This window comes from Gallus gallus, chromosome 7, assembly GCF_016699485.2.
Source record: "Gallus gallus isolate bGalGal1 chromosome 7, bGalGal1.mat.broiler.GRCg7b, whole genome shotgun sequence".
Lineage (NCBI taxonomy): Eukaryota > Metazoa > Chordata > Aves > Galliformes > Phasianidae > Gallus > Gallus gallus.
In genome coordinates this window covers 7,256,723-7,282,544 of record NC_052538.1, presented here as the reverse complement: position 1 = coordinate 7,282,544, position 25,822 = coordinate 7,256,723, and the positions used below count along the sequence as shown (strand labels likewise).

At 46.2% G+C, this 25,822-nt stretch overlaps 1 protein-coding gene across 10 annotated transcripts in view; it reads right to left on the bottom strand.

Annotated features, from left to right (window-relative positions):
* Positions 1-3,301: 3,301 nt before the first annotated feature.
* The window catches only part of FAM207A (family with sequence similarity 207 member A), a 53,436-nt gene continuing 30,915 nt past the window's right edge, over positions 3,302-25,822 (bottom strand). For 4 of the 10 annotated variants that reach the window (XM_040704012.2, XM_040704014.2, XM_040704011.2 and 1 more), the window contains 4 exons: positions 15,693-15,761; positions 12,349-12,502; positions 6,758-6,826; positions 3,302-3,929 (listed from right to left, as the gene is read on the bottom strand). In XM_040704012.2, coding sequence (XP_040559946.1) covers positions 3,806-3,929; positions 6,758-6,826; positions 12,349-12,502; positions 15,693-15,761 — 416 coding nt within the window. In that variant the 3' untranslated portion in view covers positions 3,302-3,805. The remainder of the gene's footprint in view (positions 3,930-6,757; positions 6,827-12,348; positions 12,503-15,692; positions 15,762-25,822) is intronic. The other 6 variants (XM_046944045.1, XM_040704013.2, XM_046944044.1 and 3 more) reach the window with 4 other exon arrangements.

Here is a 25,822-nt window from a genome sequence, read left to right as displayed (position 1 = left end):
AGCAACATCTATCCCAGGACCCAGCACTTCTGCCAGCTGATGCAGCCTTAACACTGCAGTTCAGGCCATCCAAGCATTGATTCAACATGAAATTGCTTGGAACTGCCTGTGAAAAGAAAAGTGTCTGGGCAGACAGGAATTAATACCCTTTCAATTTGTTTTTGCCCCAGGGAGAAGTTAACAAGGAGGAAAATGGTCTGGACTGGAGGTTCAACTAACCCATGAGAGGCCTTATAAGAATGGTTCTGTCAGTCAAGTGCTGTGCAAAATTGACAACGCCCAGGAAATCGGTGTTTGCCAAACAAAATCACTGCTCCTGCTTGATCTCTGAAAAGCACAGTCTGCATCTCAGAGGGGAGAGATGCCCATGGCACATGACCCAGGATGGAATTTTACAAACCTGCCTATGGCTTCTCTCCCAATGATCTCACCGTTCCATGAGAGTGCAGAGCAGCACATCACCAGTGCTGCAAAGGGAAGTGTGAGAGCACAGGTCAACTACTGTACAAGCTGGTCCTGCAAGGATGCCAGGACTCCTTTATGTGTCATGTGTTATCTCAAAAACACAGGACAAAAAGAAAGCTGCAGAACTCCTGCATAGCGCGCAACAAAAGCAATAGAAGCACTCCAGTGCGTCACAAAAGCCTTCTTTCCTGCCCCCTGGCCTCCAGGCACACTGAATGCCCTATTCAATTGTTAGTAACAGGAGGACAAGAACATGAGGGACAATCTTCATCTACCTTTGCACATCCATTGTCTTCACCTTCTCTCACCCTCCATTCAAGCACAGAGATCCCACCTTTCTCAGGATCCAGCTAGCTACAAGATAGAAGGTAAACAGTAAGCTTACAGACAAAACAAACACCATGCTTAGTCCATGTCTTACACATCCTTTGGGCTGTTGGGAGCCACAAAGCACACCAGTGCTTCAGGTCAGCACTTTGTAGCTGGAGTCAGCTGGGGGCAGGAGTGGCTGTTAGCATACAGCATCCCTGTCCCAGGGCCATCTCCCTTCCATGCTGTCCAGTCTGGTTCTGAGAGCTCAAAGTCTGATACGGACTAACAGAAACAATGAGAGACTGGAAAGAATGCAGGTGGGAACCAACTAGAAGGTGGGAAGACATTTTGAGCTCTGACACCACCACAGCCCTTACAGATGCTGCCTGGTGTGTAGCCTGGGGCCCACGAGGCCCACAATACAAACCTCATGACACTGACACAGGAGCAGACATTTGTCTGGCAGAGGAGAGGAGAGCACAGCCAGCCCTCTCCCAGTCCCAGAGTAATGAGGTGGCAGATGGGACATGGCCAGCATCTGCCTGTGGCCCCTGCTGAGACTCTTCTGCCAGACCTTGGCAGGAGGAAAGGTGGCACAGTGGCATTCTTCTAACAAGAAGCATCAGCAGTAAGGTCTGCATGGCCAGGGTTAAAAGGCAGGCATTACTGCCTTTGTTAAACAGTGCCAGCCCAGAGGAATCAAAAGCATACTAGACATACAATTAAAGATGCCTGCCACTTCCCATAATAGCTGTTTTAGGCACTAACTTGGATAGGAGTCAGCTACAGCTCCTATACTGCTTTCTTAAATGTTACAGATCTTACCCAGAAGTTGATCTGAAATAGGAAGGCTGGTTTTCTAGGATTAAAAAACACTGGAAAACTTTCTGTAGGTTTCAAAAGGCAATGCCATTTGGGAGTTTTACATAGGGATGACCTTAAGGACTTCTCCAGCACAAATCGCAGGCACCAGGAATAGAGGAGTTGGAGGGGAGGACCAGCTCTCCTTAGCTCTGTTGCTCCTAGAGCAACTGACGGAAACAAACCCATGCTGCTTGCAAAGAGCATGTCCTCAAGCCCCACAGGCTCCACCTTCGTTTGTGGTGCCTGCAGACCCATAGACTCCTCCCACCAAGCAATCTCTTCCAGCCCCCTCCATTTCCCAAATGCTCTCAGGCTTGGAGGAAGGCACAGGCAGAGGCATGCAAAGGAGAGGTGGCTTGTGTTTCCTCTGGATTGCTTTGCTTAGGAGGCAGGCAGCCATGAGGCCAGCAAAACTCAGTGCTCACAGCTCTTGCTTGACACTTCTAAACATAGACACTTTGCCCTGGGGAGAAGAGAGGAGGAGAGAAGTTAGAGGCTGGAGTGGGAATGAAACGGAGAACACAGGCAACATCAAACTTAAGGAGGCATGGGGAAAGAGCTGAAGGACTTTGGAGAAGGATGCACTTGAGAAAGTCTTTGGAGGTTTTCCCAACTGCTTGTTGAAACAGGTTCTCACAGTCCCAACCCCAGATTAGGATCGGGCTTTCTTTGAGATGAGGATGTTCTATTAAGAACCCAGCCAAAGGTCCAAGCCATGAAGGAGCCCCTTTCCTAGCAGTGCCTCCTGCCCAGGGAAGTCTGGCAGCTACCCCCACCACCACTGGCCCAGAGGCTCACTTCCCACCAGGTCCCAGACCACGCTCATTGCCCTCATTCCTCCCATTGCACCAAGCCTCCCTGAGATTCCTAAAGTCCAATACCCTCGAGACCGTTTCTCTATCCCTGTGTTACCATGGGCTGAGGCAAGCCTTCCTAGCTATTCACATCTTTCTCCCATGCAGCTGAAGGAGGCCTGCGCACTACAAGCCATGGCACAGCAGGTAGATCATCTTGGAAAGCTGAGCCAACTTCAGCTTTCATGCCCAAGGACAGGAGGACGTTCTGGGGCACAGGGTGGATGTACAGTTGTGCCAAGTATCTCACTCCAAGAGACAGTTAAGAGGAGAGAATACAAAGGTTGAGGGTGTTTGAGAAGCACACACAGGCCAATAACCACAAAGGCGATGGCCAGGCCTGTGCCCGGCTGCAGCTAGGCAATACTTGAGGTACCAGCAGTTCAAACAGGAATTTTAGCCCCAGCATCTGGCAAACCCACTCTGTTTCTAGTGCCAACTAAACATGGCTAAATATGGCAGCAGACTTTGAGTTTGTTAACCATTTCCACTACTTTACTGTTTCCATCCGGATGTTTTTGGATGATTACTGTAGGGCAGGCCAAGCAAGAAACACAAAACAGGCCAAAAGGGATCTGCATCACCTACTGAAAGCACACACTTCCAAGGCAGGAAGAAGGCAAGCTTGTGATTTAGACAACCTGTAATTATTATAGGTGCCTTTTGTCACATGCTGCAGCAGCAGTCTAGCTGTTCACTGTGCACAACATGGGAGAAAAAATGTTCATTTAAGTAATTTTTCCAGTGATAGGAATAAGTTCATTTTTCAGTTGGTATTTATCAAAACAAGAACCAGACAAACTCAGTACTGTACAAAAGTGCTTTTATTCCAAAGCTAAATTTTTCACACACAACAATGGCTCTGAACAGCAGCATCAGTCCTTACACAGATCTGCAACAGCCTTCTGGGCTCCAGATCTTGGGGTCTTCAACATTCACAACAGAACTTCTTTCCATAGTAGTCAGCAAGGATTGGAGGGGGGAGAACAAAAACATCGCCTCTGGCACAATTTAAGGAATTGTGCCACAAAAAGAAAAGGTGTCAAGACTCTTCACAGGAAGGTTGGTGTGTGTGCAAAGATCTCACAGATCACCCTGCTCTCTGCAGGCTGTTTGCCAAGGAGCAGCCACCACCGTCAGGAGGGAACTGCGTTATTCCTGTAGACAGAAAACAGGACTGTTGGATTGAATAATATGCTGGACTTTTTCCAAGGACTGAAGTGGCTGAGAGGTCACGTTCACAATGTGCTTGTTTGTGGTCTGGAGCCTGTGCACGAGCTTCATCATGCACACCTGTCTCAGCCGATGCCCTAGAGGGGTTTGCCTTCTTCCTGCCTTAGCCTCTTGGAGAGATGCTCACTGATGACCAAGAAGGGGTTGGCTTTGTACCTGGGATCTGCGATGACCTCATGAAACTGGGCCACTTCCTCTTCTCTGAGGAGAGAAAAAAAAACCCCACTCAATTCATGCGAAAGAAACTGAGCAGATAAGAAGAAAGCTCATAAAGCAACAGGCTTCTGTACAGACAGGATTATCTTTAGTGTAGGCCTCAGAAAGAAACAGTGCAAGAAATGGACCTCATTTACCCAAGGGCATTACTCTAATTGCTGCCAGATTTGCGGAAGCCAGCAACTTAAAGGCTGTTGATGTAGTCTACCCTAGACTTCAGCAAAGCCTTTGACACAGACTCTCACACTATTCTCCTGGGGAAACTGGCTGCCTGTGGCCTAGACAGGCATACCCTTCTTTGGGTAAGGAACTGGCTAGAGGGCCATGCCCAACGGGTAGTGGTCAATGGAGTTAAGTCCAGCTGGCAACCCATTACAAGTGGTGTCCCCCAGGGGTCAGTACTGGGGCCCATCTTGTTTAATATCTTTATTGATGACCTAGATGAGGGGATTGAGCGTACCCTCAGTTTGCAGATGACAACACGTTGGGAGGTGGTATCTATCTGCCTGAGGGTAGGGAGGCCCTTCAGAGGGATCTAGACAAGCTGGATCGCTGGGCTTAGGTGAATGGAATGAAGTTCAATGGGGCCAGGTGCCGAGTCCTGCACTTTGGCCACAACAACCCCATGCAGTGCTATAGGCTTGGGGGTAAGTGGTTGGATGACTGTGAAGACGAAGGGGACCTGGGGGTGTTGGCTGATGCTCGGCTGAACATGAGCCAACAGTGTGCCCAGGTAGCCAAGACGGCCAACAGCGTCCTGGCCTGCATCGGAAACAGTGTGGCCAGCAGGAGCAGGGAGGTAATCATCGCCCTGTTCTCAGCGCTGGTGAGGCTGCTGTTCAGTTTTGGGCCCCTCACTACAAGAAAGACATCAAGGCCCTGGAATGTGTCCAGAGAAGGGCAATGAAACTGGTGAGGGGTCTGGAGCACAAGTCTTATGAGGAGTGTCTGAGGGAGCAGGGATTGTTCAGTCTGGAGAAGAGGAGGCTCAGGGGAGACCTCACTGCACTCTACACCTTCCTGAAGGGAGGTTGTGATGAGGAGAGGTTTGGCCTCTTCTCCCAGGCAGCAAACAGGATCCAAGGAAATGGCCACAAGTTGTGCCAGAGAAGGTTTAGGTTAGACATAAGGAAAAACTTTTTCTCTCAGAGAGTGGTCAGGCACTGGAATGGCTGCCCAGGGAGGTCGTGGAGTCACCGTCCCTGGCAGTGTTCAAGAGGTGTCTGGATGAGGAGCTACAAGATATGGTTTAGTGGCTTGTGGTAGCAATGGTGATGGGAGGACGGTTGGACTAGATGATCTTGTAGGTCCTTTTCAACCTTGTGATTCTATGATTCTATGAGTGATCTCATGCCACAAACAGAAACAATCGTGCCAGTGTCAACTATCACTTGGCATTTTTTTTAGAGCTTTCCCCTAGTTAAACAAGAAAGACAGACCAGGAGTATTTGGTAAACGTGCTCAGAACAAAGACTACTTCAGACAACATGAGCACAAAAGCAGATTCTGCACTTGCAAGCTCATCTACTGACTCTTGCTTATTGCTCAAACGTACAGGCTACACTAGTTAGACACCATGGCAGGGGCATGACAGAATTACCTCTGTATACTTTTGTCACCGTTGATTGCTGTGGAAATCTTCTCTCAAAAAGCAAGCAAGCAGGGAGGAACAAGAACAGTGCACAAGGAGTGTAAAAATAAAAACTGAGCTTTCATGTAAGTCACCTTGATCGTGGTCTCTCCTTCTCGCTCATGCAGACTCAGCTCACTATATCCCAGCCAGACACACATTTCCTTCCTCCCATGTTGTTGTAGATCAGATCAGCAGAGCGCTCTTCAGCTTGTAGCAGGCAGCTAGTTCCCTCCCTACTACAGTTCATAGAACTGACAGGGACACCCCAGAAGCAGCGATTACAGACAGCAAACACTGCCCAGTCACAGAGCCTAGCTCCAGAAGAGTTGCACTGAGGGGAAATGAAGTTTCTGAGGCCTTGTGGTCATATAAAATATCAAACAGATCATACAAAGGACAAGGAGTTGCTAGACTTTTTGTGAAACACCAAGAACTACTCAAAAGTACTTAGTGTTTCACTTTATAAGAAAAGGTTTGGCAGATGTCAATGCACAGCCGTCCTCATAAGGTATGCAAGGATTATTAGTTAACATCCCAAAGGTACTTCAGCAGAGCGGCTGTAGCACCTCATACTATGCAGAAATCCTCACCTGCACAACCACTAGAGGCTTTCCAGAAGCATATCAGCTAGAGCTGCATGGGCCAGTGCCTTAGGAGACTGAGCCACAGCTGAGTGCTGCAATTCCAAATCAGAAAGCTGAGACAAAGGGCACACCAGCCTGGCTGTGCACACTCACTTGGCTTAGATCAAGTAGGAATGTTTGGTGTGGGTTTGTTCTGAAACCCCAGAGATCAAACCCAGGAGGCAAAAGCTAGGATTCTTTTCAGTGAGACAGGAAAAGCGAACTATTTAAGGAAACTCTTTAAGTGCAGCTTCCTATGCTCTATTACATGTTATATGAGACAGAAGTAAAAGTGGACTGAATCCATCCAGAATTGACTGAGTTTGGCCGGATTCTGAACAGGACACCTACAATATCCTGCATGAAGTAAAGGGAACTGGCTGCACAGAGAGGTTGTGTGGTCTTCATCCTTGGAGATACTGAAAGCTGAGCAAGTGGCTCCAGGTGACTCTGCCTGAGCAGAGTGGTGGACCAGGTGATCTCCAGAGGTCCCTTCCAACCCCAACCATTCTGTGATTTTGAGCAAGAACACTGGACATCTGATAACAGGAACTTACAAGAGCCTGTGTTTCTGAGCTTGTTTCATCATACAGAAATCTGCTGGTTCTGCCTTTGTTTTTTCATGCCTGCAGAGAGAAGAAACAAAACAAGTGCTGAGTGTTACAGAGGAGAGGTAACTTTGCAATTGCTGTTGAGATGCAAAGAGCCCAGTGGCTCTTCATCTGCCTTCCCAGAAAGTACAGGTAATTGTCCTGAAATCACAGAATCATAGAATGGCCTGGGTTGAAAAGGACCACGAATGATCATCGAGTTGTAACCCCCCTGCTATGTGCAGGGTCACCAACCACCAGACCAGGCTGCCAAGGGCCACATCCAGCCTGGCCTTGAATGTCTCCAGGGATGGAGCATCCACCACCTCCTTGGGCAACCTGTTCCAGCGCGTCACCACCCTCTGTGTGAAAAACTTCTTCCTAATATCCAACCTAAACCTCCCCTGTCCCAGTTTAAAACCATTCCCCCTTGTCCTATCACTATCAACGCACGTGAACAGTCATTCCCCCTCCTGTTTATATACTCCATTCAAGTACTGGAAGGCCACAATGAGGTCTCCCTGAAGCCTTCTCTTCTCCAAGCTAAACAAGCCCAGCTCCCTCAACCTTTCCTCATACGAGAGGTGCTCCAGCCCTCTGATCATCTTAGTGGCCCTTCTCTGAACCCTCTTCAAGAGCTCAACGTCATTCCTGTGCTGGGGGCCCCAGGCCTGGACACAGCACTGCAGATGGAGCCTCACAAGAGCTGAGTAGAGGGGAACAGTCACCTCCCTCTCCCTGCCAGCCACCCCTTTTTTAATGCAATTATTTCCATAGCCAGACTGTAATGGAGATGCAGACTCCTTCCATCATACATTGATGACAACTCTGGAGTCACAACCAAATGGGCAGAAGGTAAATGAACTATTTATATAAATAAAATTTTATCATTTAGTCCTAGAACTGGTCTTCAGCTGATCTTGCTTGAATCATCTGCTGCTTATCTCTAACTTCTAGGTCAAAACTAAACCACTGCTTAGAGAAAAGGTCCTACTGAACTTCTCTACTGGTCATGTATCACCCCCTCACATCTCATGTTCCTTGTTAACACTGCAGAGCTTCAGCATTTGCATTTGTCATGTAAATATCACTGAAAGAGAGCTGCCAGTCGTGCTGCAGGACTGTCAGTGTATAAGGCTGCACTCATATTTTAAAAATGGCAGTGTTCCTTTCTCCTTGGGAACACACATCCTCACCAAAGGCTTGTGAGTGTAAGTTAGCAACCATGCGCAGCTAAGGTGCAACAGCAAGCACAGATATGCACTCTCTGCACCCAATTCCTATTGCTGAGCAAAGCCTGAGGAGACTAGAAGTGTAATCCCATCTTGCTCAGGTGCTGAAAGCACATGACGCCTAATGCCAACCAGCAACAGAAATCTACAACAAAGCCAAGGGACATGCAGAAACAGCAGTGGCTGCTTTTAGGACTTAAGTGCACAAGAAAGGAAAATTATTGGAAAATTATTGGAAAAAAAGCCACTGAACTAGAACAGCAATAGCATGGCGGCAGCTGGTGGATAAAGCTTCTGCATGAAGAAGCTCTGAGTTCAGAGAAGAATAAGACTTTGGATGAGAAGGAGGGCTCTGCCTGAAGATGAATACTAGTAATGGACAGCACAAGGCATTGACTGCTCCAATATCAGTGCCTACAGCTGCTCCTATGAAAGGATTCCATGACATAGAGCCTTGGGCAACACAGCAAAACTAAGCAAAAGGGCAGGAGTCTGATCCTCTGCTAAGCGTATGCACTAGGCTCCCAGCATGGCCAGAGCAGGACTGCATTACTCTCCCTGCTTCTCAGAGTGCATATTGAGAAAAAAGCCTATTTTCCTATCTGACCCTGAATCCTTTCATTCTTCAATTTTTCCATTTTCTCTTTTCTCTTTCCCACTTGCCCCACATCCCTTCACCCTACAGTTTCATCATCTCTCTCCACTTGATCATCTCCTGCTCCTCATCTCTCCCTCTGCCCATCCTGGACCATTTTATTTTTCCTCAAGAGGATCCTGGTGGACACAAGCTGCTGAAGGCTGCTCTCCTGCTATTCGATTCCCCTCCAGCCCAGGATACTGCCAAAGTTGCGCACCAAACCAGACACACCCCAACAAGGTGGATGTACATCAGCCAGCACCCAGCCCACACTGGGACCAGGAACCAGGCAATCGATGCCTACACACTGCTCACATACACACAAGGCCCTTTTGAGGTCACCCTAGCACAGCCAGCATTACACAACAGATCCAAGAGCAGATGAGGAACAGCAATAAGCAAGAGTAGACAAACAGCCACAGGGTTTGAGCAGTTCCCATCATGCTGCTGCATCCAGTGGTATAGCAAGATAGTGACAGAACAGACATGCTTTCTTTGCATTCATTAACCACTTGGCCTGGGGATGGTTTCCTGGTCACCATCTTGGTTTGCCTGGATTGCTTACGGCAGCACAGAGAAAGCTCTTCACAAGTTGGACAGCAATCCATGCTCATCAGAGCAGGGGCTTGCAGCCTCTGGGGCTGCTTCAGGGTGTGCCAACTATTTTTGCTTTTAGCCACAATACTGCTTTAAATGGTTCTGTGCTACTGAAGGCTTTTCAGTGCTACTCTGCGGCTCTGCCCCACTGGCCTGACATGCCTGAAAGGTTGCTGCCTGACTTTCCCACAACAAGCCACCAGGATGCTGCCTGCTCACTGGGCTTGTGAATGGTAGTCCTGCTTCATTACACTTCATTGCCTTCATCCATTATAAAACTAAACAAAACCTCTCTGTAATGATCTCTTACCCAGCAGGAGATCAAACTCCTGGAGAATCTAATCTTTTATTCATAACACTAACAAACCATCCTACCATTACCCTTCATTTATGTAATGATTCAAAGCCTATGAAAGCTCCCTCTGACTATCTCAAACACCAGTGCACACATCCTCATGTGGTACAGGAAGCCACAAGCCAGCAAGCAGACTGCTTCCAAGGCAGAAGAGCACTGTAGCTCTTCCATGCCACAACTCCTCAGTCGTGAGACTGCCTTTTGGCCATCTGAGTGACACCAGTCTGTGCTAAGCTCCCACATCTTCTATACCACCTGCAAATAGTGCTGACCAATCTCAAAATTCTCAGCCAACACAGGGCTTCTTCACCCTGCCGTACTGCTGGGCTTTCTAAATATCAGAGCCTTGCAGCACAAGCTCAGGCTTCCAGCAAGAGAGAGAAGCTGCCATTTTCCCACAGAAGGATCTGGGTTTGTAGAGAGGCAGAGCCAACAGCACTTCTCTGAGGATGTCTCACTGCAGACGTGTGCAAAAACACCAAAACCTTCCACAAGTATCACATGCCCTCTACCATAAAATGTATTATAGTACAGAGGAGGGATTGTAGCAAGTCAGCTGACCATCATACTGATCATTTTGGCCAGTATTCTGCCTTAAAGCAGCCTACAGCAGATGGCCAGAGAGGGGCAAGAACAAGGAAAGCATATGGCCACAACCATGCCAGCATTTACAGCTCATGGACTTTGAGCTGATTGCAGATTATATACATGAAGCAACCCTCCCAGAGCTCTCTCCTCACTGGCTCTGTAGGTCACACCTAAACCAGGAGCCACAATATTCCACAGCAAGGAGCAGTGCAGCACAGAAAGCTTCCTGTTTGCACTGAATCTGCAACTTGCTAACTTTTTTGATGTCCCTTATGTCTCACAATGGAGATGAACTATTTCCTAACTACATTACATTACCTAATATAGACTATTATATTCCCAAGCTTCTTTGTCTCCAACTCCTGTCCAGGCTGAGGACTCCTCAACTCACTAAGTGACCCTCGTGCAGAAGCTTCTGGCCTTGTGGGCCAGAATCTTCACCATCTTCCTTTCAAGTTCTACTCTATCTTTTGAGGTAGTCCACAATTGCAAGCTGCACTGACACTGTGTATTTCTACGGGAGAAAGCAATGCCCAAAAGAAGCAGTCAGCCTGTTCTCTCTCCCCCCGTACATGCTTTCTGCAAACCATTCCCTCCACACAGCCATGGCTTAACCTCCAAGGTGGACAATAAGGAGGGAGAACCACTCCTGAACACAGCCTGAAGTCAGATGTCACACATGGTTTGCACGTGATTGCAGAAAGAAGGCAAAACCAACTGTTTCTGCTCAGGTTAAGCCCTGGTCCAGCACTCCACTCAACCAACTCCCAGTTCTTTGCAGAACTCTGTACTTTTTCTGCTCATTCCCACTGAGAGGACAGACTGAACCGTCAATTGAAAAAAATGTTATTCAAAGAATTAAGAGCCAAGTTCAGAAAGGAAATATTTTCCCAGGCTTAGATACAAGATATGTAGTTGCTGTTTGTTTTAAGGGTGACTTTCCAGAAGAACAGCACACTGCCAACTCAGTCATCTAGTAGCTGGGCATCCCACCTGGGTCAGAGTTTCCTTCTGGGGTACCCCACAGCTCACAAGAGGTTCCACAGTCATTTCAGCCTTGATATTCAACCAAAGAAAAGGGTGCTCTGCAGGCAGCCTTATACTTGGCTATCCTCTAATCCAAACACTTGCTTAATATGATCAAAATAAGTTTTCAGTTCCAACCCCAACTGAGTAAGTGGAGGTGTGAGCATCTGTTCACCACACAGGACTCTTTTATTCTGCACTGGGAGATGCAAAAGCATCTGCAGCACTGAATGAGCAGACAGGCAGAGCACTGCACTGAAAAGGAGAAAACACAAGGACAATCAGAACACACCCTAAGGCTGGCTGGGATGGCTGAAGCGTGAGTGTCAGAGAATCAGAAATAGCTCTTCTCTTCCAGTGCAACAAAGGGAAAAGAAAATCCATCTTGTACTCTCATCCAAAATCATGTTCCAAGCCAGCAGGGTGAACAGAGAGTCTAGCTAGAGAGTAAATCTCTACTCTAAGGGCTTGAACTGCTTTGGGAGGAAGCCTGAAGGTCTGGAAGGACAGAACACCAGGCTGCATCATGGTCAGCAGCTCATGCAGGAGGAGAGCAAACAATCCTAGCAGGCAGTACAGTGCTTTGAATCCTGGCTCTCCAGATCTGCTTCCCTCTGTCACACCACAGTTAGGCAAATAGGGGAAAGCCATCAACCCTGTATTTGCCATCTGTACAACAAGAATTAGTCCCCTTTGAATACTACAGATAGATTCTCCTAGAAAATACAAGATTTCTCTTACTGCAGCAAACACCATTTCCTGAAAACGATGGGAACAACTTTCATGATAATACACATCTCAAGTGCAGATTCACAGGTGAGCTCAGCAGCATTACATTCCGGACATTTGTGTATCAGTCCTACCACTCAGAATATCCAGTCTCTTCCTGTCTGTCTCATGCCAAGTCTCCTCTAAGCAATACAGTTCTCATAAACATGGATTCAGAAGGCACATTTAAGCTTCCTGCAGCAAGAGTAACATAGAAAAAAGTGAAACGTAGTTGAGGTCCTGTTCTCCTGTGGGCCCCAAGCCTGTATTGCCTGTAGCTACAAGCTGAGCTGGAGGGTGCTTTAACCTGCAGGAAGAAGGAAAACAACACAGCACATTACTAGGAGACACATACCTCTTGGATGGCTTCCTGCCTTTGATACCTGCAGTCAGATCAGAGAGCTCAGGCAGGGCTTCCATCAGTGGCTGCATGTCTCCCACAACAGGTGTTGCCTTTCGCTTTGCTTCAGCTTTTTGCTTCTGCTTGGCTAGCTTCACACTTTCTATTTCTGAACAAGAAACAAGACTTTGTTTGGGTAAGTAGAAATGTTTTTCAAACAACTGTCTCCTAGCAGAGGCATACAGTAGACAAAGGAGATGAACTTAATTTCAGTTTTTCACTCAGAATTGGACAAGTCAGTGGGAGGTGGGAACAGAAAGCTGCAAGCTGCTGTGCAGTCCTTGAGGCTCTCTGGTGCAGAAGTGCAGCTGCTCAAGCCTTGTGGAATCAGAAGCCCCAGCAGAACACATTCTCTTCCACACCAGCCCACAGAAGCCTAGCTGAATGCCCCCATCTGTCCCAGACATCCCTTGACAGTACCACCAAATCAGCCCAGCAGCATGTGCAAGCACCCCTTTCTCCTGCCAGGTGAGCCTGAAAACCTGCAGCATTCAAGCAGTTGGTGTGGGGTGGGACACAACGGGAAATCCTATTTCCTCCACAAGCACCCAAGAGAAGCTGCAGCTCCCAAGGCCTCTGCTTCTGCATCACAGAACTGGAGAGGTTGGACATGATGGAGCACAGCAACAGCAGCTGCAAAGCCAATAGCACTGAGACAGGAAGGCTGCGGGCTTCCAACACAAGGCCACAGAAGCAGGACTAAATCTGCAGTACTTTTGGTGGAAATATGAAAGCAGCCAGACTTACAGAGCACAGGCAAGATGCCACCTGGGATTCTCAGTCTAACCCAGCTAATCACATTCAAGAACGCTGAACTGAAACTTACTAGCTAGTTGCTTGTTCCTTTAGTATTTTTGTCTTGTTCACCTCCTAACTAAGCTGTTTCAGACAAAGGTTTCTGATAAACTGTAATATTTACTTGTATGGGTGTTTTTGACAAATCTGGGCTGTAAAAGCTTCTCCGCACAGCAATCCCTGCCAAGAACACAGCTTTCCATTCTACATTACTTCTTTTTATGGTCTGGCTTTATGAAGCTGACTACTCCAGTGCTTTCATAAACAGTACGTGCTCAACATTTTCAGACACCTGATTCTGCATAAACATCCCAAATTCTTTTCCTACCAAGTCTCTGGTGTCTGAGAAGCAATACGATGTATGTATTTTGAAATGTGCATACTTCTAACATTTGAATCATTGCATAATTTTTTCCCCCTTCTCTAGTCTCTCCTACAATGACTTATTGGAACTGAAGAAATCTCCAAGTTTTGCATTTGCACTACTGGGCTGAACTGTAGTTCTCAGGGTCCTGGCATCCAGTGTCAAGAAAACAGTCCTGGGATAAGAAAAATCAACAAACTCTTGGGAATATTTAGGAAAGCACAGGTTTAATGGTAATAACTATCTTCTCAGACAGAAGTAGTTTGACCTAAGATCTTCTGTCTTGGTGTCCTTGCTAAAGAAAAGCTGACACATTTTATTTACTTTCCATTCAGTTTGTAGCTTTATAGCCAAGAGAGGAGAAAAGAGGCCATTCTAATCTTGAGTAAAATTGTATCTATGAAGGCTTATATACAAGAGGGAGTAATTAAAAGGAGTGTAGGAAACCTACTCCTAGGTTTTCACCTCCAAAGCAACTGACCAGGGCTATGGGAACAGTGCTGTCACCTACCCCCAGGAGTATGTCCTCTTTCTTACATAACACATACATGAGTCCCATGTAGTCCTTTTATTGCCAATCCTGTATCGCAGAAAGCTGCTGAGTGCTTATCTTCCTCTACAGCTTCTGGTACCAGTCAGAGTTAGACACAAGATACCCAGCCAGAAAGATCTCAACTGTGCTCCAGCAATCCCTTTCAATGTTCCCTCAATAGTATCAGTTAAACAGACAAGGAAAGACCTTCATAAGCACAGAATCTGCAAGTTCCAGGCCAGCTGTAAGGACTACAAGAGATATGTTTTTCTGCTCAAAAGAGACACTGACTGCAGATGTCAACAGATTTCAGAAGTTGTTGGCTGATGATAATGAAGTTTCCTTAGCACTCAGGGTGTTAAAGTACCAGCCAGAGACACCTTCACTGTGACTTGTACAATCACAGGTTGATGGACTTGAGCTCAAAGTACAGTGACAGCTCAGGAGCAGAGAGCATATGGTGCCACAGAAAGCCACACTGCTCAACCCCCAACACAATCTGCCAGCAATTCTGTTGGACAGAAAGGTGCTAGGGGAAAAAACAGTCTCAAGAACAGCTCCAGGTGGCATAAGGAATCCCTCTGCAACTCCTCATGCCTCAGCAGTATCTCAGAAGCTGACATGCACAGGCTGCTTCTGCTGATAGTGCAGAGATGGTAGCCAGATTGGGGATGATGTTCCCTGCTCCACGAAGGAGCAACAGCAAGCCTCTCGTACACCTCTGGAAAGGTCTCCATACAAGACCACCTCCGACTGCCTTGCAGGATGAGGTTTCTAGACTTGACTCCCACTAGCACCTGCAAGTGAGTCCGACTCAGGGCTGCACAGAGAAAGTAAGACCCAACCTTTAGACCTGACCTTTAAAGATTACTAAGGACAACAGGCACATTGCAAATAACTAATTGAAGGCAGTGCATCTTGCCATACCACAGCTGAAACATCTAAAACAAACACAGACACTTCACACAGCAAACAGGAACATTTCTGCCATGGGCTGGGTTTGCTTGGCTCTGATTTCACAGCCTCTAGAAACGCAAGTCATTCTGGTGGGTAGGTTTACTGGGGCATGTGGGGCAGTAACACAACCAGCAGCATCCAGAGACATCCCTTGTGGAAAAGCAGAAGGTCCCACTGCAGAGCTCCACTATTTTTCTCAAAGGCCTGGGATTAGCTGGTGGGGCTCAAGTCCGGGCTGCCCTACATCCACAGGATGCTGTCTAGCCCATGCTGTGACTACACAGCTGGTCACAACTCTCCAGGAGCCTGAAAAGATACAAAGAAACCTGCTAGACCTACGCTAGCACAATGTCTTTCCTGGATAAAGGAAGGTTTTTAAGTAGTCACATTGCATGTGGAGGAATAACAAAAACAGGTTTGGGTAAAGAGTCAATCTTAGTGCTAAATGCTCTCTGTAAGGAGAAAGAACACCAGGGACTTTTTCCCCAGTTGCTGGGGAGCAGGCTTGAAGGTTTTTGAGAAGCGTTCAGCCCCCCCAGCCCCAGCCGTTGTCCTGCCACAGCCCAACACTTTCACCCACACGCTGTGTACAGAGGAACCCAGCAGTCACCCTCTGAGATGCCTCCATACAGCTGTGGTTTGGGCACTTACTCTGTAGCCATCTTTCTTTCCTCAGCTTCATTTTTTCTTTTTTTGATAGAAGTGTTTTTTCTTCCAAACCTAGAGAAAAAGAGAGATGTGAGCGAGATGAAGACTGGTTCTGCACACCAGCCCTCTGCTGAACTCATCATAAAAGACAGATCAGCAGAAGCAGCAGCACAGGCCCTGCTTCCTTAGGCCAGCTAGTTATCTTTGAGAAAGGCTTTTCAGCAGAACTCTCCCTCCTGTTGTCTGTAATCCCACAGTAACCAGGCCTGAGCAGCTGGCATCTCCTTCTAAAAGCTGGCCACAACTGCTGATCACTCCCCAAGCGTCCACGCAGCGAGACAAGTTGCCACAGATCACAGTTAGGCTTTATTTCCTTGTTGACACTGCATAAGCAGCAGGACTGCATGATTGCCAAACCAAGATAAATCCAATACACCAGTGAGGACAGACTTGGAGGGCCTACAATTTCCAGAGGTAGAAGCAAAAAAGCAAGTTTCAATCTGAAAATATGCAGATCAATAGAATCAGGAAGATGAGTAACACACTGTGGGTACATAAGGACTGAGGGAATGGCCTGCTGACATGGCTACCACAAGCAACAGGCCCGTCCTCCACATCTGCTCAGACAGCATGAGGCAAGCATCAGGACTGGGAAAAGCCTGAAAAACACAGGTCTGTGGCTCAGAAAAAGGCTAACACACACTCCATACTAATTTCAGAAAACAGCTGTTGCTCACTGATTTCCAATACCAAGGGAAAAAAAAAAGTCAAAAGTTTTTACTGGAGATGCACTGTAGATGTATGTGGAGATACTATAAAGTTTTATCTTATCTTTAGTGTTTAAAAATAAAGGTTTAGTCAAGTTTTCTCCTGAAACATCCTGTAAATACTACTACAGGAATGCTAATAGAGGAATAAGCTCCCCAAACACTACTTCTCTCAACTTTGGCTATTCCCAAGCCTGAAAAGTAAAAAACAAACAAACAAACAAACAAACAAACAAAAAAAACCCTTCAAACAAAATTCAAAGGAATTGGATAAATGAATTCAATACAACTCTGAAAACATTTCACTGATGTCACTGATGACTTTTCTGAAGCTTCAAATCTTGCACGATGATTTAAACAAAAGCTGGATGACCACTTAATCTCAATGCGGGAAGATCAGAAGCAGCCTGATGGGGTGGGGAAACCATTTCAGAAGGGTAACAAAAACAAGCTGAATTTAAGTTTCTGAAGAACACAGAGAATCCAGCTGTTGCTTTCATTGCCTCTTGTCCCAGAGAAACACGTTACTATGATTAACGTACCTAAGTAAGAAATAAAACCATATCTAGAAGTGACCAGTTATTTACAAAGCTCATCTACTCATTTAAAGGGTAAATTTTATAAATTCATTTGCTGAGACATCAAAGTAGATGCTAAAACAACTGACTTACACAAGCTGCCATCAGCTGTGATCTACTGGGCTCTGGGACTCCTTCGAGTCTCCCCTTCCCACCAAGTTGTCTAAACCTTGGGGCTGCAGCCCCCAGGCCCCGCTGCAGCTAAAGTACAGCTGAGTGCCAGCAGCCTGCTGCTTGCCTCCCCTGAAGGCTACTTGCCTTCAGGCACCTGACTTCTGCTCCAGCCAGGATTAATGCTGTGTATAGCAGCAGAGATCCAGGCCAAGATGCGCACGTAGCACCCGCCTCCTGCTGTAACTGCACATCCACCACAGCCAACATCCCGCTATCCCCCAACCAGCACTGCAAATTCCTATGATTTCACTGCCAAGGAAGCAAGGACAGATCAAGGAGGTCAAAAAGTGAACAGCAAAACTGCATCCCAGCAGCATGTGAGTGGCTGCTGGGACTGGAAGCTTCTTTCTCCCTGTGTTCTGGGCAGATCCTGGCCGTTTGAACACTGGCAGTTTCCAAAAGCAGCGGTGCTGTAGAGACTCATCCCCTTGTCTGAAAACATGCTCATTACTTCATTAGGGAAACAGTGCCAAGTGGGATTTGTTAATGAAAAAAATTTCAGCCAGCTGGCCAATTCTAGTAATAACATCAATTCTGATATTTATTTTTTTCTCCCTAAACAGCAGCAGAACATTTAAGGAAACACAAAAGCTGTTTTCTCGGCAAGAGCCCAAGCTCTCCGCCAGCAGGAGGACTAGCAACAAGCGCCTGCAGCCGCAACACTGTGGGGTAGCGCACGGATGGGCAGCAGAGCTGCATAGCCCCAGGGCTTTGCGGCTCTCTGTCTGGAAAGAGCTGCCTGTAAGCACTGCCAGGGTTCCAGCCTCCTTGTGCCACATGGCATGCAGCTCCAACCTAGGATGGTGACAGGAACAAGGCCAGCTCATTGGCCCCCACACCAGGGAAGGCACTCCTCTTCCAGTTGTGTGCAGGGCACAGAGCAGCTAGTCTGCATCAAGCCCAGTGCTGTGAAAGAACAGTGCTGCATATTCCACACGTTTTCATTCCAAGCATCCTTCCTCACTCATCACAACGGTGCTTTTTTCTTTTTCTTTTTCTTTTTTTTTTTTTCTTTTTTTTTTTTTTCCTGCTGGAAGTTGCCAAGTCGTATTTGACAAATTCCAGTTACAACAACAAGCATCAAAGCTGGTGGAAACTCACTGGAGAGCTGCTCTTACCCAGGAGGCAGCATTTGGTTAGGTAATTAACAGAGCGGGCTGTCCTCAGGTAGTCTTTATTTTTATTTAGATTGCAAGTACCTCTGAAATCAAAGCCAGACTGCAGATCCATTTGAATTATTTTTCCATTTAAATCAGAAGGACTCAGGTCCCCCTCTCCCTCCCATTCTACATGTAATTTAACAAGTGCTGCCTTTGAAACTTTGTTCACGAGGGAAAAAAGGATTAGCAAAGCCACTTACCTTAGCTGAGGTAAGTTTACACATTGTAAGCTTGATAATTATTCTTTTTAATGAGGATGTGTTTTTCTACAAAACACCTTAAATATTTTGAAAAATTGAAAAATAGCAACATGGCTTTGCCTACTACAAAAAGTGTTTGATACTATCCCAGGTGACCCTCAAGATTCTGCCTGCATGTTACAATTACTTCCACAAAACTTCATTTCTAAACAGTTATGGGTTGGGCTTTTAGGGTTTTGTTGAAGGACTGCTGTCACAGTCTTTACACTAAAAATATATACAGCCCCAAAGCACATAAAATCCCAATTTATCATTTCTAGGCATTTAGAAACAAGCCCAGCATAGGTACGGGACTGGGCTAATGGCTTCTTCCAGGGTCTCACTTCAGACAGCACAATGTACAATGTGAAAACATGGCCCTTTGCAGGCATTTTTAAACAGTTTTAGGCAATCGCACTGCTTCAAGGACTTGGTTGTGAGCAAAAATATCAGACATAAAAGTGCACCTGCGCTACACCACACTGTAACAGAGAGTTCTGCAACACTGGCATCTGTGCATCTGTTCCCTCCTCACAAAGCTGCAGTGAAGCACCAAGTCCCCTTCTGGTAAGAGCTATTAAAAAACAGCACATTACATTATGCGGTATTCCCAGAACTTGGGTGATAAGTACCGGTGAAGCTGTTGCTGCTCAAAACATAATATTTTGGCAAATATTTTGGGTACAGTATAAATTGAAGTTAAACAACAACAGATGTGTTAATTTCAGCCCCACCTGCTGAACAGCAGCAAAAATGAGCATATGTCTACAGGAGCAGAATAAGTCTCCTGAAGAAATTCAAAGTCTGCATCCAAATGCAGAAGGCTGGGTGGGTTTTCTGGTTGTTGGGTTTTTCCATTTGCTTGTTTAAAACTGCGCAATGTCATTTGTAAATTGTCTGCTACCCTTTTTCCACTGAAAGGGCCTGGGAACTAGCAAACCACTACTGCATTTCTCCCCAGCTCCCAGTGAAAACACAACTGTGGTGTGACCTGCCAGATGCCCATGCAGAATGTTAAGGGAGCCACGAAGAATGTCAGCCAAACTGCCCCCAGCAATGAGATGCTGGCAGCAGCAGCACTGCATGGCTGTCCTTGCCCTGCCTAGTGGCTGAGCTCCCAATGAGGTGACCTCAAGCTCCACTTCTCCAGAACCAGGGTACATGGGACTGGTGGGATCTAGACCTGAGGTGGCAAGGCCTGCAGTAAGGGGCTGGTCAGCCTCTTTGCTCCCTTACTCTTAGAGAAGCTCCCACAGACAGCTTGGTGCAGTGTCTTTTACCCAGCCCAAGTCCTGCCATCCTGAGTATGCTCTGAAAACAACACTGAAGAGAAGATGACAGCCCATCGTCTTCTGGTACAGGACAGCTTTCACCATGGATACAGCATTTGCTTTTTACATTCCAGCAACGTTATTTTTGATTGTGTTTAATCATTACACCAGCACGCGAGCTTCTCTTCTTCCCCCAGTGAGAGAGGCATTCTATTTAAAATGGGATCTGTATTCCAGATCCTTTCAGTTCCCCTGGTTATGTAAAGCAGAGCCCCCTTCCAAACTCCACTTTACTCTCGAACATGGAGGAGCAGCGTGACTCACATCCTTGCACTTACACCGTGCCTCTGTCAGGCCTGGGAAACATTCCTGGGCTGCAATCAGCTACAGCAAGGGCACAAAACCTCCCTCCGCAAAAGACATCCCCAGCTAGCCTCACCAGTGACGACGTCTGAGACCAGAGCAGTCCCCCTTGGGGAGGGGGCCAAAAACACACAATGTGCACAGCAGTCTGCAAAAATAAACTCTGAAGAGAAACTGTCCTCCCAAGTCGCATTTTCAGCAGCCCCAGTCACTTCAGATAAGAGAAGCAGCTGGACTTTCCAGGCTTTCCTCATCCCCATAGAAGTCTGAGGATCAAGTCAGACTGGGAGTGAGACCAGAGGGTGCTTCAGGCAGCACCAGGGGTACCACCAAGCATTTCCTACAGGAAATGAGTCTGAACTCTCAAGTTATTCCTCAGGAAACACAAACTAGCGCAACTCTGCCAGCTCTCGGGTTAGGAAGGTGGTGTACAAGTACACCGGAATCAAGCACTACCATAGAGGCAAAGCAGCCTTCTCTGCTGTAATTCAGACAGTGATACTATGCAAAGTCTTTAAGTCCTGACTCTGTGTGGGGGGACACACCACTGGGAGCACCTCGCTTCCCAAGGCTCTCACTTCCCAAGGGAAGCTCTCCTTCCCCACGTAACTGCAGCCAGCCCTACTATAAGTTGCTCAAAGCAGCAGCACGCAGACCCAGTTGGGTGTGCACCCAATGTCCTTGATTCCTGGTCCCACTGGGAAGGAGACCTGGTCCAACTGGATCTGCAGTTTGTTCCACTGTCAGGTCCCTAGCTTGTCCATGGAAGCCCAGCAACTTGTTCTTCCACCTCCTCCTTCCCTCCTGTACTCAGTCTGCTCATGAAATAGCACAGGTTCCTGGGGCATGAAACAGCCTGGGTCACACATGGTAGAAGCCAGAACTCAGAGCAGCCACACTACCATTCCCATTTCTGCCACAAGCATTTCTGGCCTATTTCTTTCTCATGTTTTGCAGAATCTGATGTTTTTGCAACTGCAACAGAAAAATAAAATTCTGCTCACTTCAGCAAGGCCAGCAGAAATGTTTTCTAAAAAAAATCCCCAGAGACCTGAGAGTTCAGGCCCTCAGCAATTATTAGCATTGTCACCCGAAATCCAGGAAGAAAACTAACTCCAATGCGGTGCAGAAAGTGCCATTTCTTTGTACCTCACAATACTGAGTGACTCTCAGTGTATCCTCTCAGAGTTCAGGTTCTACATTTGAACAGTTCAGACATGCATATGCAGTACGTTGACATACAAATTCATGTTTTTCAAGGACTCATAGATATGTGCTAATGTCCCTTTGGATGCTCAGTGCTATCTAGGGTGGTTGAGTGCCCACCTACTTCTTCCTCATTTTCCACCATGAGCTTTACCACTGAGACCTCTGACCCACTGCCATCCACTTTCGCCAGTTCGGAAGATTCCCATTGCTTATTAGGACACAGTGAGCCACTTTTTAACAACAGTGTATGTGGAGCCCGAGGGAAATGTCCTTGCACCTTTTGAGGCAAAAGACAAAAGTATTCTGTTATGTCCCCAGTGCAAAATTACTGAGGAAAACAAGACTATTCGCCCACTAGAGCTGAAATGGAGAGTTTTTACAACTATCACTCATAGATTCCTTTTGCTAAACTAATATATAGGTTCTTAAACTAATGTACTAATCCCTATTGCTAAACAAACCAACCTATATCAGCAGGCAGCCTCAAATGCCATGCCTCTAGTCATGTAAGTTAAAAATATCTATCTCGTTTCCCAGACTGTATATTAGGGCACAATGAAACGTATACAGAGGTCTCTGTTTTTATACTTTCTTTGTGCAAGTGTGACTGACAAATGTAGTCATGCCTTCAGAACTGAAGGACTACACAGAAAAGGAAATCAGCCATAGGAAGAGGTAGTGATGAACACCTCAACTGATGGAACACGTGCAAAAGGCCTGGGGAAAAGATGGAGAGCCTATATTGAAGCACTGACCTTTGAGAAAGACTTACTGCCAGTGCAGACCACACACTGCTATGCAGTACTGGGAATCTCTCTGCTAAATTTGATGTGGAACCGTAACAGAGTTAGTTAAAAGATTCCTGCACAATTAGTGGGAAAGACCAAAAACAACCTGAAGAGGTTAGACCTGTTTGCTCCCTTAACAGCTGATCAGACAGAGTAGTTTTTCAGTTTGCTTTCCTGATGGAAAGAGCATTAGGAGAACCGAAAGCTGGAGCCTGAGCTCCACTGCAGAACTTGACCGTCCTTCTGAAAAAAAACTGATATTTTAACAGCAAAGAAAGTTCTGTGCAGAAGATATACTTGTGTTGGTATTGCACCTTGGATGGGGAGTGGTGGGAAGAACAGAGAGATCCAATAAAATACAGTTTCTGAAAGAGCTTAGACAGCTACAAGTATCTGGAATGAGGTTTACTCCAAGACAAAAGTGATTCATGTTTACCAAAGCAGAATTTCTATCCTTAGGACTTACTAAGGGAGACAGAATAGCGAAACATTGCTAAGCTTTTTGACAGTGCCTTGTAGGTTTGCATTTTAAGAGATTTTCCCAAAAAACTGTTTCCATTCCTGCTAATAAGATTACATTTGACTTTATTATCTTTTGAGAAATTTGAGAAATCAGTAGTTCAATACTTTCTGCAGTATTAGATCATGTAAGATCTCGATCTGATAGTACGCTACTGCAATTTATGCAAAATTACCTTAATTTGCTTATCATTTAACTGTATATTAGTTACTAGATAACCAAGTAAGCATTGTCTATGGAAGTTTGGCTTCAAAAGCAAAGAATGAAAATCCACACAGAAGCTAGGTGCATTGGAAATACCTGATTCTTCTGCTCACACAGCATCTGCTACATCTTTCCTCACCCAGAGAAAGCACCTAGGTCATGAACACGCACCTAAATATCTTCTCTGACCATTACCTGAGCTTAGAACCTCAGCACTGCTGATTTTGCATTAAGTTGTCTGAAACTGTAAGCAGCAGCTTCACAGCTGGGTACTCTGATGGCATGCAGAGCACTAAGTGTTCTGCTAGTTCTGCCAGCCCCCACTTTCTAAGTGCTTTCTCAGCCCCTTGGAACAGTCAGCGCTGTCCAGTCATACTTATTATTGCATTCTCAAGGCACTGGTTTAGCAGTGACCCAGCCAAACAGCCTTTCATCTCCTTGTCTAGCTTTGACAACAGGCTGATTTCCCATCTCTATTTCAGTCCCCAGCTTCTGAAGAGTTCCCTTAATGGGACAGCACATGAAAGCTTCAGTTTTATCAAAATGCTGTCATGACTGTTTACACTTCGAACAATTTTGTACCTCATGTAAGTCAAGCACAAGAGTTTTAGATGTAACTGATGTTTGTTCATATTTACGAACACATTTGCATGCTTACAATAGCTGCATTTTAACTACAGATATTTTTCTCAAAATACCCTTCAGAGAACTGCATTTTTGTCAGTGCTGAGGCAGTGCTCGGGAAAGGAAAGAGGGCAGAGAACAACTGGAAAGACGGGGAAAAATAAGTACTTGAAGATGCACATGGGAACTGAAAAAGCACAGAGAATGAAGCTTCCAAGGCAGAAATATTTCACCACCACTGCAGCCAGGGCAGCAGAGCAGCTAAGGAAGGATGCACAAGATGGCACCTAGGATGAGTTGCACAGTTCTTTCCTGTTCCTCAGCAACAGACATGACATGTTATGTGTGGAGTTCCATCTTCTCCCTCACTTTACCAGGGAATATATTTCAAGGTTCATTTGTTGAAGCACTGAGTTCTTCCCATTCTCCCGATCCAGGTTTAGCATCTGCAGCAGTTTTCCCCTCCTCTACTGAGAAGATCAAGTGAAAAAGACAGGACACGTGAGAGATGAAGACAGAGCATCACCTGCAATTACTTCTGTCAAGTACACCACTGAAATCAGAAAGGACATGCAACAGGACAGCATTCACCGTGCAAAACATCTGTCTGGAGGAACTCTGCCTTACCTGAATGCCAATTCATGAGGATGCAGCTGCTAGGAAGAGCTGCACCACAATCTTTTCTCAGAAGGGAATCGAAGAAAAGAAGCAGGGAGAGATTCAGGGCTCAGCCCTTACTGCACTGCTGAGCAGAGGCAGCAGTATGCTTTATCTGACATGAAGAATTGTGGAAAGAAGAGGGAAATAAAACACAGCTAAACATACACAACTGAAGACAAAGCTGCACCTTCAATTCTCTCTTTGCATCTATTTCTATGTAAATGCACGTAAAGGTGTAAAAAGAGATGCTATTTCTCCAGGAACATGCAGCTTAAGATTCCTGGATTCCTTCAGAGGGCAGAAGAGCTGCTCTGACCCCCACAAGGAATTTACCAGAGAAGCACACAGCAAACTGAAGCTGTCAGAACAAGCCACACATTTAAGTGTGACACCGAATAACTGTGACAGCACTGGCATCCCTGGGCTGAGAGAGTTCGGGGTCAGTCATCAGCACTTTCCATAGTGCACAGTGCTCCTTGGCTGGCCACTGAATGAAGTCCTCTCTCCATACAGGGGCATGCTGCAGCTCAGCATGGCTTATGCTAACACCCTGATAATAGGTGGTAAATTCCTCCCCCCTGCTTGGAAAAACCTGTTAATCTAGTACACAGTCCAAAGTAGCACATTTTAAATTCCAACTCATTCAGTTAGTTAAGGAAATTTGAACATAGATATAAAAACTACCAAAACCCCTATGTTTTTACGCTCTTTGCTTTAACTCATTCACTTGGAAAATGCAATGCTGCAAAACAATTACAAAGTCTTTTCCCCATCTTCTTTGACAATTCTTCACAATCAACTCAGGTTTGCGAATGGAATTTCAGGCAGTTTTTCACTAGGAAATGTGAATTGGAAACAATTCTATAAAGGAAAAAAATATCCCAAGATTCCCCCACAGTAACCAGATATCCTGCAGCACAAATCCCACCAGGCACCTTATACACAGACAGAAGTTGCTGTATTACACAACTGGACTGAGAAACAATTACGCAAAGCTGTGTGCTTTAACAGACACAAACAGTATTTCTCCAAAAGGGGAAAGCTATACAGCTAACTGTTCAATAAATGGTATTTCTAACAATAAACCCCCACACTCTTCCCCAAGCAATGCACAAGCTTAGTGTGCATTTTATAGCTACTTCCAATCTCAGAATCTAAATATTCTCCCAACATTCATGTCCTACAGGTCAAGTACTGGCCACCCCTCTCCATACAGAATGGGATGTACCACAAGCACTGCGGTCTTCAACTCTGCAGCCTACCTGCCATACTGTGGGACATTCTGACTTACGGATTTGAAAATTCTTCTGGCTGGTTTGTCCTGCTGGCCAAGACTGGACACACAGCACCCAGAGAGGAAGACTGACTGGTTATAACAGCTGCATACTTGCAGCTGAACACTGAGCTCTTGCAACACCATAACTGTGCTGATTTGAACAGCAACATAATTGGCTAGCCCAACATTTTAACTCACTAACTTCTTAATGCTTTCCAAATAGAACAGGACTTAGCTCAGGACTACAGCAGCCAAGGGGGAGGGACACAAAGGGGAAAACTCTGCACCTCCTTGACATTC